This window comes from Helianthus annuus, chromosome 5 (assembly GCF_002127325.2).
Source record: "Helianthus annuus cultivar XRQ/B chromosome 5, HanXRQr2.0-SUNRISE, whole genome shotgun sequence".
NCBI classification, from domain to species: Eukaryota; Viridiplantae; Streptophyta; class Magnoliopsida; order Asterales; family Asteraceae; genus Helianthus; species Helianthus annuus.
The window spans coordinates 58,480,672-58,498,600 of NC_035437.2; the positions used below are offsets into that span (position 1 = coordinate 58,480,672).

Below are 17,929 nucleotides of genomic sequence, written 5' to 3' on the forward strand. Positions count from 1 at the left end.
ATAAAATTATTTGTGATTTGTAACCTGTTTGAATAAAAAGAATCAAAAGATTTACATTTCTGATAAGATATCAGAAAATTTGATAAAATTTAAGAGAATCTGAAACATCATCAGAAAAATCTAACAAAATATCAGAATTTCTGGTAATAAATCAGAAAGCTTCTTAACGAATAATTATTTAAACAAGTTCATACATTTCATCACCTTTTGTCACAATTCAAAATTGACAAATTCATAATTTTTTTTCTTTTCGTTTTGTTTTGTTTTATTTTATTCTCTTTGGCAAACGTCACATGACAGAAGATTTTCTGAAAATTATCATTAGGTGTAGAGTTTTTTTTCTTCTTTCTTCATTAACTACACTGAAATGACAACAGTAGGCAATCATGATAGAAAACTGAAAAATAGCCGCCTAAATCATTTAATGAAGAAGGGTTCAATCTGGCTTATTTTTTAGATCACCTGATAAAACAATAAAATAACTAAGATTGTGATAGACAATATTCAGTGGGTAGATAGCATTAATGACAGCTCTTAAAATTTGCTATATATGTCTACCACATGAAACAAAGACAATCACCTTCATTCAGAAAAATCTCTTCATTTCCTTCTTCACAGACAAAGATCTTCACTTAAAAAAAATGCTTACCATACAAGCTGATCGTTTCCCACTTCTTTTACATCCATACCACAACCTCAGACTCAGAACCAACTTTGAGGGTCCTCTCTGGGATGGATGCCAAGATGTGGTAAACATGCTTATGGCAAGTAACTTAGGAAATGCTCTAACTGCCAACATAACAATATTCCCTGAAATTCTTCAGACATTCTGGCAAAACGCAAAATTGTCAGAAAGTCAAGATAGAGGGTGGATATATGTTGAAAGTAAAGTTCTCAATCAAACGATTAGAATAACTGAAAAGACCATCAGAACAGCTCTTCAACTCAATGATGACAACAATGTTCTGATGTTCTCAGAAGATGAGATTGAAGAAACTTTGGATCACATGGGGTATAATCCTGAAGCTGATCCCAGAGCAATCAACAAAAATGGTTTCATCAAACCCTGGCAGTTTCTGATCACTCAACTGGGTGCATGCTTCTCGAGGAAGACCATAAATCATCATGAAGCATCCAATAAGTTGTTAGAAATTTGCCGAGCTGTCATATTAAAAGTTCCTTACAACTTCTCTTATTATCTAATGAGAGACTTTGCAAGCAACATGTGGTCAAGCAGGCCATTTTTGATGTATCCACGCTTTTTAATGAAGATAATCACAAGTCAGCTGGACTTTGGTGGAATTCCTGCTGATTATCAAAGAGCAGAGCTGATTCTTCAGCAAAATACAAGCATAGCTTTACTTAGACCAACAAACAAAAATTTTGGTTTAGTAACTGAACAATGGGTACTACTTGAGATTGAGTATGGAGATGGAATAGATATTGATTAAAAATCCTTCATAAATAGGTCTTATGTGTGTAAATAGTATGTAGTAGATATGTTTATATGGTATCAAAAAATCTACATGTTTTGCTTTAAATCTGGCTGCATAAGTAATTTTTTTTTAAAAAAAAAATCTGATAAGAATCAAATGAAATCTGATAGGAAATGATAAAATTTATCAGAAATTTCATTTAAACATCAGAAATCTGATGCAAAAAATAAAAAAATAAAAAAAAAACTGAACTATCTTTAGATATGTATCTTTCAATTTTTTTTCTCTCTGAGGATTGAAACAAACCAGATGAAAGAGACTTCCTGATAACATCAGAACAAAAATACGGAGTTCACAAGATCAAGGTAAGAAATTTTATCAAACTCCACTCATTCCCTCTCATCTAAAAAAAAGGGTGACAAATTAAGGGGGAAGTACATCAAATTCTGTTGACTTCTGTTGACTTTATCAAAAGAGAGGAAGATCCACAAAGAAATGGAATTTTGACTTAAAAAAATGAAGTTGAAGAAAGCTAATTGGACCTCCTCAAAAGAATAGGGTCTACAAAGAAGGAAAAGTGTCATACAACCGATAATGTTTTTCTAAATTCAGATGAAGCACTTCAATGGAACTACAAAAAGAACAAGTTGAAAGGGCACTACCACGATTACACGATTAATTATCATTAAAGTCTTGATACCCACGATCTAACGGTTATATCATGAATCAAAAACCGACATCCCATGATCAAACGGTATAAAAGACAATTAATGATCCTTTAACAGCCACTACATGACACGATCCACATACTCTCAACTCCATAAATCCACAAACACTCTACTAACAATCCTCACTATATATTCAAAAGAAACATACAAGTCTCAAACCAAAGCAAAGCTCTCTACCTCACTAAAAAATCCCTAAATTTCAAACCCTAATTCAAAATGGCCGAAGTAAACCTCAACATCCCAATTGTTCAACATGATGTACCTTTCATTGAGGATGATGAATTTCTGCTAATGAAGGAAAACAATTTGCTGTTGAATACAGAGCACTCAGAATATGATGTGAGATGCCAACTTCTGATAGAATATCTCATGAACTGTCTAATTACAGGAGCTCTAACAAAAGAGAAAGAAGTACCAGAAAAACTGCTGCAACAAGTTGAAGAAAACCAACTCTCTGCTCATGTATGGGAAAATGTTTTTGTAACATTAACTCCTGTAAGGATAAGAGAATGGCTTGAACTACCTATTCTTGAAAACTATGTCGAAGCACCAAGCAAGAAAGAGCTATTAAGCTTTATTATTGGACTCGGTTACAAGAACAAGAAAGTCAAGAAAATTGGTTCAATCAGAAGGAATGAACTACCAGCAATATGGCAAGTGATTATGGAAGTATTAAACAAGTGCCTCACTTCAAAAATTGGAGGAACTGATCAGATTAATCAAGTTATTCTAACAATCATGTATGGACTCATAACTGGGTTCAGAATTGATTATGGATTAGAAATTTTTAATCTAATCAAAAGGTCAATCATCACCAAAAATGGAAAAATAATCTCACATTTGCCATATCCGAGATTAATTTCTGTTTTTATTTATGAAACATTTGCTGCAAGAGAAATGGAAATTCCAATTCTGGAAAATCTGTGGAGATCAAACACAATGAAGTCCTGGAGTTCTAATCATGGATGGGAATCTGACAAAGATATTCCTTTATTACCAGAAAGCATGCTATGTCTCATTTCACAAGATTCACAGTTCAGAAGACAGCATGAGACTCTACTAAACAACTCAGACTCCACATCAGAAAGAGCCAGCAGAGAAGTTTTCAAATGCTCTTCATCACTGGAAAGAGATGAAGAACAAAAGTCAAAATCATCAAAAGAAGCAGAAGGAAAAAGAATTCTGATGATTACCAACACATCAAATGATGCTGAAAAAGATCAAATTCATGAAGGAAAAATTCATCCAGATTTTGATATACTACAAGAAGCAGCACAGGAACATCATACAGAATCACAAATAGCTGGAAGAATTCATGAAGAAGTTCAATTTGGTGGCAATGAAATTGAAACAACGGAAGTAATACATCATGAAGAATCTCATATTGCTGGTACATCTTTCTCAAGAACTATTTTAGTTGATACTTACTCAAAACAAACTAATTCAGAAAGTTCAGTAAATGTTTCTTACAATTTAGAACATAAGGAAACTGAAATTGATAAAGAGGTCACTAGTGCCTTTAATCTCAACTCTGAATCAGAAAATGAGGAGGAGTATGAGATCTCAACAGATAGAGATCAGGAAACTGATCAAGGAAATCTGGAAAAAGGTGATATGTTTACCTTAAAAACTTATGGAGAATCACATCTTGATGTGATTCAAGGACATAAGGAAATCCAGGATGAGAGTATGTCACTCACCACTGGTGGAGATGGTACTGGTAAACTTAAGGCTGCACCAATTTCTGGTAAAGCAAAAAGTGATCCTATCATTTCCAAAACAGCAGCAAATGTGTTTGCAGCTGGTATGTTAGCAGGAACATCTGTTGTTCCAAATATCCCTGAAAAACTGATGAATCAAGAAAATCCGGAAACAATATTGAAAGAAGGCTACAAAATCTGCAAAAGAAATCAGGTGGAAGAAAAACTTGATATGTTGCTGTCAGAAATACAAGATCAAAGGGCTAAAATGAAGATATTGTCAAAATCAGTGGAAGCAATAAAGAAAAAGACTGATGATAACACTGAAGCACTAAAGTCCCTTCAGAAGATGAAAGAAAAGGCACCAGAACTAAACATTTCTGCATCAGAAATTCAAACGATTCTCAAAGAAATAGAAAATATCAAAGAACAAATTGATAATGTAATGGAATCAAGACAGTCAAGCAGCAGAAATAAAGTTTTGGAAGAAGAAATTGCCATTCTAAGGGCAAGTAATAACAGTATCACAGATGCTCTTGAGAAGCTTACAAAAGAATGGACTGAAAATCGGAAGAAAGCTCAAGCTGAATACAACCAAGCTCAGGAGAATATGGCCAACAACTCAAAACTGATGAGAGAAACACAACAACTAGTAGAGAGAATGCAACTCAATGTTGCAAGCTTAGCCAAAGTGGATCGTCAACAACTCATGAAGCAAATTCCTTATTCAAGCTCACAACAGAAGGCTTCAAAATCAACTCCTCAACAATCAACAACCACATCAATCACCAAAGCTGATACCATAGTGATGGGACCACCTCCAAATATTCCAAAAGAAGAAATGCTGAAAAGATTAGCAGCTGCAAAACCTCATGTCATTACAAATTTGAAGATGCTGGCTGCTGTTCCAAATCCAACAATATCTGATGATTCAGCAATAAGCAAATACATGAATATACAAACAATGAAGGAATGGGAAAAGGAAGGAGAGTCTGAAGCAAAGTCAAAAATTGTTAAGAGGAAAATATCAGAATCCAAGTCTATCATGGTCAAAGAAATTGCCAAAGATGTAATGATATTTCCTGAATACAATCTGGTGAGCTACTACTTGACAAAGGAAGATGAAATACCAAGATCACTATCCCCTACCAGGCTGGGCTTAAGAGAAGAAAGACTGAGAAGAGGGCCTTATAGCATTCACAAGCACAATGAAAATCCGGTAAAGAGAATTCTAAAGGTAGAAGAAGTGAAAGTAGCAACTGATGATATAGGGGGAATGTTTGTACAAAACAAATACACACTTCAAAGAGAAAAGGGGGATGAACAGAAAGTGACTGATGAAAAAATAGCTGACCAGTTGCATCCTTTGGACATTCTGTTCATGAAGGATAACTATGAAAAGGAAAAGAAAAATAACCAAGAGGTCAGAAGGGCATTAAATGGTATATCAAAAGCTGGAATACTGCTATTTGAAAGGATGTCTTTTTTAGACTTTGATCAATGCATAAATTATGAGCATGTGCACAACAAGAAGGTGTATTTTAGATCACCTAAGACAAGAGTTCCCTCAGAAATACTAGATGATGCAAGATCTGGAGACATCATAATGCAAACAAGCAAAGATGGAAAACAAGAATATGGTGTAATCTTCAGAGATCAAGACAATAACAAAGCTCTGTTTAGAAGTGTGGACATCTGTAAGTACTCAAATCAGACCCTGAGGAATATCTTAAGAACCATGAACAGAAGACAGGAACATCTTCAAAAGATAGAAAAGAACTTGGAAGGAAGCAGGAAAGAAATTGAGCAAATGATTGAAGAATGGATTCAGGCAAGAGGATGGTATAAAGACATGTATGACAGCTGCAACAAATACATCTCCTACAAAAAGAAGATAAAGACAGGAGATATGCATAAGAGAGTGAAGCTGAATTAGAAATAGTTTACTTTTATCTTTTATGTAATTTGTTTTTCAAAAACTCTAGTAACTGGTTTAAATTTTGCAAGTCTTAAAGTTTCTACTGTTTGGAAATTTTTTTGATAGTTCATTTTCTTACAATACTTAGGGGGAAACTGTTAGGATACTTTATTTGTAAGTATTGAAGAAAATCTCAATCAACTGGATCTCTGAAAAAGATAACAGTCCTGAAGAACACAGCAAGATGAAGAAAAAAACAGTTGGGACAACTGGAAAGCAAAGTATCTACTACAAAGAATCTCAAGTTGATAAAGAGTTGATTTGGATTATCAGAGAAGGTCGTTTCTGATGGATCTGATGATATTTCTGGTGAAATATCCTCAGTTTCTGACAAATTCTGATCATCGAACTTTCTGATGATTTGTTCACCAGAATTTCTGATGAAGTGGCTTATCAGAAATTCTGATAACAGACCCACTTGTCTAAAATCACAACTCTATCCTGCCACCCATGACCGAAGCATGACATTATTGGTTTTCATGATTACAAATGCAACTTCAACGATGGATTCAATGAATATGTCAAATTGCTACTTTATGCAGGACTTATTGTATGAATAAACAATTGTTTATTCATGCCCACAGCCGTCTATAAATAGAAGGCTCGAGAGGCAGAAGATACTTGAGTTTGAAGCTTAGCATTCACATACATACACTCAAACTCCAACTGCTCTTCTCACCCACAGAAATCAAGATTCATTTGTATTAGATAATAATCTTACAATCACCTTGTTAAACTAATTTGTTTCAAAGTGATATAAACTTGATAATTCTCTAGGTCTTGTTTCTTGAAAGTCTGATTTCCATTTTCGCACATATTTTTCACTTATACTGAAATCACTTGCCATATTACGTAAAAAGAAGTTGTTAAGGCCAAACTGGGTCCAACAATAGAGTATCCAATGATCCTTAGTTTCCTCTAGCTGTTGGACTTCTAACTCGGCTTCCCTTTGCAAGTCACTACTGAAATCTGCCACAAAGTCAGCTAAGGCTTGGGATTTAATGGCTGTCCTAGGCTCATATCTTATATCATAAGCACTGAGCTTCACTACCCACTTAGCCATCCTTCCTGACATTTCAGGTTTCCCGAGAACATTCTTAATTGGAAAATTAGTTTTAACAATAATGGCATGAGTTTCAAAATAATGTCTTAATTTAGTTGATGCCATGATTAAAGCAAGAATAAGTTTTTCCAAATGAGAATACCTGGACTCGGCATCAAGCAAACTCTTACTTACATAGTAAACAGGATGTTGTGTACCTTCGTGATCCTTAACAAGGACGGCACTTACTGCTTTTGAGGATACTGCAAGATATAAGGATAACACATCTCCTTTTTCTGGTTTCATCAAGGCAGGAGCCGAGGACAGGTAATCCTTGAGAGCTTTGAGAGCATTTTCATGCTTTTCAGTCCAATCAAACTTTTTGTTCTTCCTCAAGATATCGTAGAACTCTTTACATTTCTCTGAGGATTTGGATATGAATCTGTTTAAAGCTGCAATCCTGCCTGTTAACCTCTGAACATCCTTAGCGTTGGCAGGGGACTTGATGTTCACTATAGCTTTGATTTGCTCTAGACTGGCTTCAATGCCCCTCTTTGTTACCATATACCCTAAGAATTTACCTGCTTTAACACCAAAGTGACACTTGGAAGGATTAAGTTTCATGTTATATTTGTCAAGGATATTGAATGCTTCCTCCAAGTCTCTCAGGTGATCCTCAGCCTTTTTAGATTTAACCACCATGTCGTCTATATAAACTTCCATAGTGTGTCCAATCTGATCCTTGAACATCATATTTACCAAGTTGCACCTGCATTTCTTAGTCCAAACGGCATAGCAATATAACAGTATATACCAGTTGGAGTCATAAAAGCTGTATCCTCTTGATTAGATGGTTCCATCTGAATTTGCTGAAATCCAGATGAAGCATCCATAAAAGTTAACAGTTCATGACCTGCGGATGCATCCACCATGGAGTCAATGTGGGGTAATGGGAAAGGATCCTTGGGACATGCCTTATTTAAATCTGTAAAATCGACACATACCCTCCACTTTCCATTTTTCTTTTGTACTACAACCACATTGGCTAACCATCTTGGATACTTGACCTCCCTAATCATACCTGCTCGGAGTAACTTTTCTACCTCTTCCTGGATAATGGCATTTCTTTCTAGTGCAAACTTCCTCCTCTTTTGATGGATTGGTTTGAACGACCAGTTAATGCCATTATCCAGGAAGAGGTAGAAAAGTTACTCCGAGCTAACTAAGATATGAGCCAATTAAGATGGCATTGGTTTGAATGACCTGTCAATGCCAATTAAGAATGTTCTCAGGAAACCTGAAATGTCAGGAAGGATCGCCAAATGGGGCAGTGAAGCTTAGTGCCTATGATATAAGATATGAGCCAAGAACTGCCATTAAATCTCAAGCCTTAGCTGACTTTGTGGCAGATTTCAGTAGTGATCTACAAAGGGAAGCCGAGTTAGAAGTTCAGAAGCTTGAAGAGACTAAGGATCCTTGGATACTCTTCACTGATGGAGCCTCTAATGTCAAGGGAACTGGACTTGGAGTATTACTAAAATCGCCACAGGGGGATATAATACCCCACTCAATAGCTTGTGAGTTTTAAACTACTAATAATGAGGCCGAATATGAAGCCTTGATAGCTGGTTTGCAAATTGCCAAGCACATGAGGATCAGGTATCTTGAGGTACATGTAGATTCATTGTTAATTACTAATCACTTTAATGGATCCTATGTTGTTAAAGGTGAAAAGCTAATCAGATACTTAGAGATAGTCAAGGAATTGGCACTTTCTTTTGCTTCTTTTAGTTTGACACACGTACCTAGAGAAGAAAACGCAGAAGCTGATGCATTGGCCAATCTTGGATCATCCTTGAAGATTCCAGAGGATATTAAAATTCCCATTATCCATATCTTGGCTCCTGCTATTGAGGATCATGCAGCTATGGAGATAAAAGAGGATTCTGCAGTCATACCTAGTGATGATGCATAAACTCATTCAGGATCATGGATCCATCCAATCATGAGATATATACAACATGGAGAGATCCCTATAGGAAAAATCCTAGAGCTTTCAAAGTCAAGGTATCTCAATTTACAATATTAAATAACATGTTATATAAACGCTATCTTGCAGGTCCATATCTAAGATGCACTGAGGATCCTGAAGTTCAAGAAGTCCTAAAGGATTTTCATGAAGGAGATTGTGGAAACCATACCGAGGGCAGAGCACTATTCTCAAGGATCCTTAGGAAAGGATACTATTGGCCTACAATGAAGAATGATGTTGTGGATTATGCCAAGAGATGTGATGCTTGTCAGAGACATAGCAATATCCTTCATCAACCAGCAGAGCTACGGCATCCTATATCCTCTTCTTGGCCATTCATGAGATGGGGAATGGATATAGTTGCTAAACTTCCCAAGGCACCTGGAGGAAAAGTGTTCATGCTTGCTATGACTGATTACTTCTCCAAGTGGATAGAAGCTGAAGCCTTTGCTCAGGTCAGAGAAAAAAAAAGTGATATCCTTTATTAAAAGAAACATTATTACCAGATTTGGTATTCCTTCTGAAATTGTTTGTGACAATGGATCCCAATTTATTGGGAGTAGAACTACTAACTTTTGTGACAGCCGGGGGATTGAGATGATAACATCAACACCAGTCCACCCACAAGCCAATGGTCAAGCAGAATCATCCAACAAGATCATCATCAACAATTTGAAGAAGAAGCTTGGATCCAAGAAAGGAAAATGGGCAGATGAGCTACCTTATCTACTATGGGCTGATAGAACAACTCCCAAGAATGCTACTTGTCAAACTCCATTTTCTTTAGTGTTTGGAGCAGAACCAGTAATCCCTACAGAGATGGTGGTTCCTACTGCAAGAACAAGCATCCGTGATCCTGACGGAAATGCTGAAAACTTGGTTCAAGACTTGGACACCATAGAAGAACTCAGGGATTTGAAAAGGATAAGAATGGCTAGTTATCAACAAAGGATGGCTGGAGCTTACAACAAGAATGTCAAGATCAGGAAGTTTCAAGTTGGTGTTATGGTGTTGAGGAAAGCATTCCAAAATGCCACAAATCCTGCTGATGGCAAGTTAGCACCAAAGTGGGAAGGTCCCTATCTTATTGAAGCTGAGGCAGGAAAGGGGGCATATCGATTATTAACAATGGAAGGTGATTTACTACCAAGAGCTTGGAATGTTGTCCACTTGAAGAGATAATTCATGTAATAAGGATCCAGGATCCATAGCTATTTTCGTGTCCGATATCCATGAAGGATCCTTGGAGGATAGATAATCCTCACTCTGGTAATGATCTAACCTCAATCTATCTAATTCTTTAATTATCTTGTTTACAAGGAGAAGGATCCTGGATCCTTTATCCTCCTTTCACTTAATTCTGAGTTTTGCAGAAGATTGATATATCCTTGACAAAGGATCAGGTATCCTCAGAAGTCTCCTAAGTTTTTTGGGCATGTCCCCAGTTTTTTGGGCTTGTCCCCAGTTTTTTGGGCTTGTCCCCAGTTTTTTGGGCTTGTCCCTAGTTTTTTGGGCTTGTCCCTAGTTTTTTGGGCTTGTCCCCAGTTTTTTGGGCCTGTCCCCATTTTCGCCAGTAGCGCACGATGATCCTGGTGCAGTTCAAGGCAATGGGACCAGTACCCGCTTTAGGGGCTGACAATTTCATTGTACTGGCTGTATTTAGGACCCTACGTATAATGGTAGACATACCATACATCTGTTCCTAAGGTTTCGAATGTTTTCACGTTAGCTAAGGTTTTAGCATTTTCATGTTACTAAGTTTGGATAGTCGCCAGTGAGGGCCATACTCCAGTTTACACAAGATCCTTCGGGCTTATCCCCAGTTTTTGAGCTTGTCCCCAGTTTTTTGGGCTTGTCCCCAGTTTTTTGGGCTTGCCTCCAGTATATTGGGCTTGTCCCTAGAATTGTTGGGCTTGACCCCAGTTGCTAACCTTTATCTTATATTGGCTTAGTCCCAAGTTATGTTCTATTTCAGGTTTCCAAAGCTAAACAGTTAAGGATCCTGGATCCTAACTTTTTACTAAGGTTCTTTTGGTTATCTTGATTGCAAGAATTAAAAATTTAGAATCCTAACTTGGATCCTCAGGTATAATTCTTATTTACCTTCACTTTATTATTAATTTGTTTAAGTTACCCTTATTCTTTGATAACAGGATATATGATCCTAAAGTTATGCCAATTTTTTGAACTTTTCGATTATAGGATATTTGATCCATGATCATATCCTAAACTTTTTTACATAATCTAATATACGTTTTCAGCCTTAACTTATGAATTCAAAGAAATTGTATCATAACAGTTGAAAGGTATAGTATCCACAAAAAATGACAACACACGATAAGCCAAAAGATTAAACTTTTATTTATTTAGCAAAAGGTTAACCCTCTAAAGGTTGTCAAAAGTACCTACCCCAAGCATCTACCAGCAATCCATGGCCCGTCCGCTGGGGAAGGTAAAGGGTGTCCATGATGATAAGTTCTAAATAAGTGCAGGAAAAGAAAGACGACATGATCTCAATGGCTTCATCCCCCAAACAGAGGATCCCTCCACCATTTGTCATCCTACCTATTGTTCGAAGGATCGGTGATCCTTAAACCTAAAACTACTGTTCACGTACAGACCATTATTTAAAACATCATAACCAAAAAACTACCAAACCATAAAAAATGGGCTCCGACCACGTCTAGAAATTTCTATCATCGCCCATTTGTGCAGCTCACACCTTCGATGCATCACCACCAGCCGCTGCCTCCTCAGCCTGATCCTTCAACCCGCTGCCACTACCCTCGATTGCCAGAACCTCTTCAGTCTCCTCTTCATCGTCCAGCTCTTCAAGTCTCTTCTTCCAGCCCTCTTGGTCCCAGGCAGTTGTCACACCCCCAAAATCCACCTGCGGATAACACCCGCTTTGAGGGCGTGACTGACCAGGATCCAGCCACCAATTATACTGAATAATTAAGTTGTTAACAAAAAGTAATACTTACTAACCATAAGATTAGCAAATATCAAGTTCAGAGTTTAAGGTTTCAAGTTCAAACAGTAATAAGTAGCGGAAGCATAAATAAACAGTTTTAACAAGGTTCATAGTTCAAAATAAGGTAACACCCAACACAAGGGTGGACAGACACTACTCGTTCCCAAGCAGCAGGCTCCTTCGTCACTGGTTACCTGCAAAGCATGCAGTAAGGGGTCAACAATAATGCTGAGTGAGTTCACTAGTTGTCCAGTTTTAATTACCAAAAACTCGTTTCACCAGTTAATTTATCTGTTTATACATGCCATGGGGAGCTACCCCAAAAGTTAGCGACTAAACTGTTTTTCCAATACCGAACACTAGGTAACCGTTTGCGTTTCCGCAGGATGCCCCGATGTCAATGTTCTATCATCATTGACGGATGCCTGAGTACATTAGTTCACGACCGATCCCATACCATGGCACGGTGTGAGGCTGGTAAGACCTAAATAGCGCTATCAACTAATAACCCGTTCGCCTGGCCCCGGCGACTAATCGGTATTATGTAGTAGGGACTTGAGTGATAGAGTTGCGTTTAGTGCCGTTGGTTGCATTCAGTATAAACAGTAATTAACTAAAAGGTTTCCCAATACAAGGGAAGGAAAAGTAAGTTTGTTCCCAATGACTAGGGAAGGAATGTAAATGGTATCCCCTTTACAAGGGGATAGGGTTGTTTTAGTCTCGTGTCCCAAACCACCGGGACGCATGCTTTTAAGTTGTGAACTCACCTTGGGTTGCTCGGTAGATATTTTTACCCGGTCAAGTATGTTGGTCACCACGTCCTAACATGGTTACCAAATATGGGTCAAGTCGGGTACAAGTAAACACATAGCGAACACGTATGGCAATACATATAGCAAACACGTATAACATGCGAATACACAAACAGTTGGGTTATTGGGTCAGCCCTAACATATAATCAGCAGCAACAAACATGCAGTCCAGTCAACAGTAAGCCCAACAGTTAAAGCCCAATAACACCAAAATAGTCCAGTCGAGACAAGGGTGGTTGCGACCCGCAACCGAGGTTACGACTCGCAACCGAGGTCTCGGTCCATCACGTTTTGGTTACGAGTCGCAACCAGAGGTTACGACTCGCAACTAGCGGTTCCGACTTAGCAGCAGTGGTTTCGACTCGCAACCGGATTCGACTCGTGTTGATTGCGACTCGCAACTGGGAGGTCTCGACAAGACTTGATGTGGTTTCGAGTCGCAACCGAGGGTTCCGACTCGCAACCGCCGTTGCGTGCACCTGAATCCTTCTAGAACCTGTGCAGTGTACTATCCAATGGTATTGCATTTTCATGTAATTTGTGTACTATATCCACTAACATGTTTTCTTGTCTAAAATTTGCACAATTCGGATCAAACTTAGCATATTTGAAATATTCAAGTAACATTCATCATGTTCATCATTATTCAAACAACATTCAAACAACACTCATCATCATACAAACCCAAAAACTATGCATAAAACCCTCTAACCAAACCCTTATATTTCTCGGACAACATCAATGCACACAAACAAGTTATCAAAACAACATTTATCCTGAAAATCCTAAAACTCGACCCGAAACATGCATTTAACAACCACAATTATGAATGTTCATCCTACGCACATTTAACATCAATCGGACAACAACTATTTCACCAATCAATCATAACGAAACGGATGACACATTATTCATGAACATACAAACCAACAACATCAACTAAATAACCAAAAATCATGCAAACATTTCAAGGCAATTTATCAACATTGTGCAACAAACACCTAGTGAACATAGTAACACTAACCGATAGAGATTCAAGGTGTGTGGGTATGATGGATCGATGAGTGAGCTTCCGGTTAGTGATTCCGAGCTAGAGCCGAGGTGTTCTTGTTGTTGGTTGATCCGAGAGCTTGGTTCCGAGTAGGAGGAAGAAGGTGATGTTAGAACCTTAGGGTTTTGGGGTTTTAGTGAAGGAGAGAGTGAATGAGGGGGAGTGTTTGCAAAATGGTAAAAGGAGTGAAAGGTGGTCATCCATTCGGGTTATATAGGGTTTCGAGTGGGCTAGGTGGGGTACGATTTGGGCTCCTTGGTTGTAAACCCCCAACCGGCCCAACTGGCTTACTGTTCACTCGAGACCAAGGGGTCTCGAGTTGGTCTCGTGGTTTCGGCTCTCCACAAAAACGCACACATACACACTCTCACACACTTTATCTATATAATTATATATAATACATACACATAACATGTAACAAAATAGATCAAATTTTTATTCAAAAGCACATGTACACGTAAGTTACATCGAAAGGTTATCCGGGAAAGTCCGAAGTGTCACATTATCCCCAAGTTTTAAGAACTTTCGTCCCGAAAGTTAAGGCAGCCACTGTCAAGCTAGCGTAAATGAAAGCGTTTCAACGGGGTGTCACATCATCCCCCCGTTAGTTTGGAATTTCGTCCCGAAATTCGGTTGTAGCTTTAGTGCTGGGGTTTTCGTTAGGGAATAGCCGGGGATACTTGTGCTTCATCTGATCTTCCCGCTCCCAGGTATACTCTGGGCCACGTCGGGAGTTCCAACGGACTCGTACAAGAGGTATCTGGCTACGTTTGAGGGTTTTGATCTCTCGATCCGTGATCTCAATCGGTTCCTCAGTAAAGTGTAGCTGTTCATCAATAGTTAGTTCCTTGAAAGGGATCACAAGTGTTTCATCCGACAAACACTTCTTCAGGTTAGATACGTGAAAAACGTTGTGTACCGCACTCAGTTCCTCAGGCAGGTTCAATCTATAAGCAACCTTACCAATTTTCTCGGTAATTTCGAATGGTCCAATGTATCGCGGATTAAGCTTGCCCCGTTTACCAAAGCGAACCACACCCTTCCAGGGTGAGACTTTAAGTAGGACCCGGTCACCGACCTGGAATTCCAATGGTTTCCTACGCTTATCAGCGTAACTCTTCTGACGGTCACGAGCTGCCGCCATGCGTTGTCTGATCTGGGCAATCTTTTCCGTTGTGTCTACCACCATCTCTGGGCCCGTGATTTGACTATCACCGATTTCCGCCCAGCAGAGAGGTGACCGGCATTTACGACCGTACAATGCCTCAAAAGGTGCTGCCTGAATACTAGTGTGGTAGCTGTTGTTGTATGAGAACTCTACTAACGGTAGATGCTTCTCCCAGTTCTTGCCAAAATCGATCACACACGCTCTAAGCATGTCCTCTAGGGTTTGGATGGTGCGTTCAGACTGTCCATCCGTTTGCGGGTGATAAGCGGTGCTCATGTCCAAACGTGAGCCAAAGGATTTGTGCATAGCTTGCCACAGTTCCGAAGTAAAACGAGCGTCTCGGTCGGAAATAATCGAGGTTGGCACTCCGTGCCTCGAAACTACTTCCTTTAAGTAAACCTCCGCCAAGGTAGAAAACTTGTCTGTTTCCTTAATAGCCAGAAAGTGCGCGGACTTGGTCAATCGATCTACTATTACCCAAATGGTATCATTTCCGCGTTGAGACCTAGGTAACCCTGTAACAAAATCCATGGAAATTTGCTCCCATTTCCATTTCGGGATTTCTGGTTGTTGGAGTAGACCCGCTGGCTTCTGGTATTCTGTCTTGACTCTCGCGCAAGTCAAACATTTGCTGACGTATTCTGCTATGTGGGCCTTCATACCAGGCCACCAATATGTAGTCTTCAAGTCGTGGTACATCTTGTCCGAACCAGGATGTACTGAGTAGCGGGACTTGTGGGCTTCATCCATCACGAGTTCACGTAAATCTCCATAGAGTGGAACCCAAATGCGCCCTGTTACATAGTAAGCACCATCTTCTTTCTGTTCTAGTTGCTGTCTCGACCCTCGCAGAGACTCAGCCTTGATGTTTTCCGGCTTCAATGCTTCTACTTGAGCATTTCGGATCTGTGTAGGGAGGTTAGACTGGATGGTAAACTGCAATGCTCGCACGCGCTTTGGTATAGTGTCCTTTCGGCTGAGGGCGTCTGCCACGACATTGGCCTTGCCCGGATGGTATTTGATGGCGCATTCGTAGTCATTCAAGAGTTCGACCCATCGACGTTGTCGCATGTTCAATTCCTTTTGCCTAAAGATATGCTCGAGACTCCTGTGATCGGTGTAGATAGTGCACTTGGTACCGTACAGGTAATGTCTCCATATCTTAAGAGCAAAAACCACTGCTCCTAGTTCCAAGTCATGCGTTGTGTAGTTCCTTTCGTGTGTCTTGAGTTGTCGAGAGGCGTAAGCGATAACTTTCTCGCGTTGCATTAATACGCAACCGAGCCCATGAATAGACGCATCGCAGTAAACCACAAAGTCGTCAGTGCCTTCAGGTAACGAGAGAATAGGAGCGCTACAGAGGTTGTCCTTAAGCCTCTGAAAAGCAGATTCCTGTGCTTCATTCCACTTGTAGGCGATGCCTTTCTGAGTGAGTATTGTGAGGGGTTGTGCAATCTTTGAGAATCCCTGAATGAATCTGCGGTAGTAGCCTGCCAAACCCAAGAATTGGCGAACTTCAGTGGGAGTCTTAGGCGTAGGCCAGTTCTTTATCGAGTCGATCTTAGCGGGGTCGACGTGAATTCCGTTCTTGTTAGCTACATGGCCGAGGAAATGGACTTCTCGAAGCCAGAAGTCACATTTAGAGAATTTGGCGTACAGCTGCTCCTTGCGTAAGAGTTCGAGGATGAGGCGTAGGTGTCGTTCATGCTCTTCTTGGCTTTTCGAATAAATCAGGATGTCGTCGATAAACACAATCACGAATTTTTCGAGGTAAGGCTTACATACGCGGTTCATAAGATCCATGAACACTGCCGGCGCGTTGGTCGTTCCAAAAGGCATGACCAGGAACTCGTAATGACCATAACGAGTCCTGAATGCAGTCTTGGAGATGTCTTCACTACGAACTCTCAGCTGATGATAGCCTGATCGCAGGTCAATCTTAGAATAGTAGCTCGATCCTTGCAGCTGATCGAACAGGTCGTCGATGCGCGGGAGAGGGTAACGATTCTTGATGGTAACCTTGTTCAGCTCACGATAGTCGATGCACATTCGGAATGTGCCATCCTTCTTCTTGACAAAGAGTACTGGGGCTCCCCAGGGTGATGAACTAGGACGGATAAATCTTTTATCCAATAGTTCCTGTAGTTGCGTAGAGAGTTCCTTCAGTTCTGCAGGGGCTAAACGGTACGGTGCACGAGCTATGGGTGCTGCTCCGGGAGCTAGCTCGATTTGGAATTCGACCTGACGGTGGGGAGGGAGTCTAGGTAGTTCCTCAGGAAATACCTCGGGATAGTCTCGTACTACAGGAAAATCTTCAATCCTCTTTTCCTTTTCGTGAGTATCGGTGACAAGTGCTAGGATAGCGGTGTGCCCTTTTTGCAAACACTTCTGGGCTTTTAAAAGCGAGATAACGCCTGTAACTTCTCCACCTTTGTTGCCTTTGACGATGAGGGGTTGGCCAGAACGACGAGGTATACGAACTGCTTTCTCTTGACAGAGGATCTCCGCGCGATGTTTGGATAACCAATCCATACCAATGACGACATCGAAGCTTCCAAGTTTGACAGGGAAAAGATCGATACTAAACGTGTGGCCAGACAATTCTAGGGTGCAATCGTGGATCATGTGCGTGGCCTCGATGTTCCTACCATTAGCTATCTCGACGACGTGCTTAGAACTTAATAATGCAGGCGAGTGCTTAAGTTTCTTACTAATGCGAAGGGATACATAACTGGCATCGGCACCGGAATCAAATAACACAGAAACATAACGATCATCAAGTAGGAACTTACCCGCCACGACGTTGGGATCGTTCCTTGCTTCACCAGCTCCAATAACGAAAGCTCTGCCCCTTGCACCATTCCCAGCATTGTTGTTTTGCTCATTGTTCCCAGCTCCCTGATTGTTGTTGCGATTCTGATTCAGTTCAGGGCAATCCTTTCGCATGTGCCCTGTTGCCCCGCATTTAAAACATGCTCGGTTGTTTCCCTGCTGCTGTTGCTGTTGGG

At 39.9% G+C, this 17,929-nt stretch overlaps 1 protein-coding gene across 1 annotated transcript; it reads left to right on the top strand.

Moving 5' to 3' along the window:
• Positions 1-2,455: 2,455 nt before the first annotated feature.
• Positions 2,456-5,800, top strand: LOC110942957. Its single transcript, XM_035989897.1, has 3 exons — positions 2,456-2,904; positions 3,058-3,911; positions 3,981-5,800. Exons 1-3 carry the CDS (start codon positions 2,456-2,458, stop codon positions 5,798-5,800), a joined length of 3,123 nt encoding a protein of 1,040 aa, XP_035845790.1.
• The last annotated feature ends 12,129 nt before the right edge of the window (positions 5,801-17,929 follow it).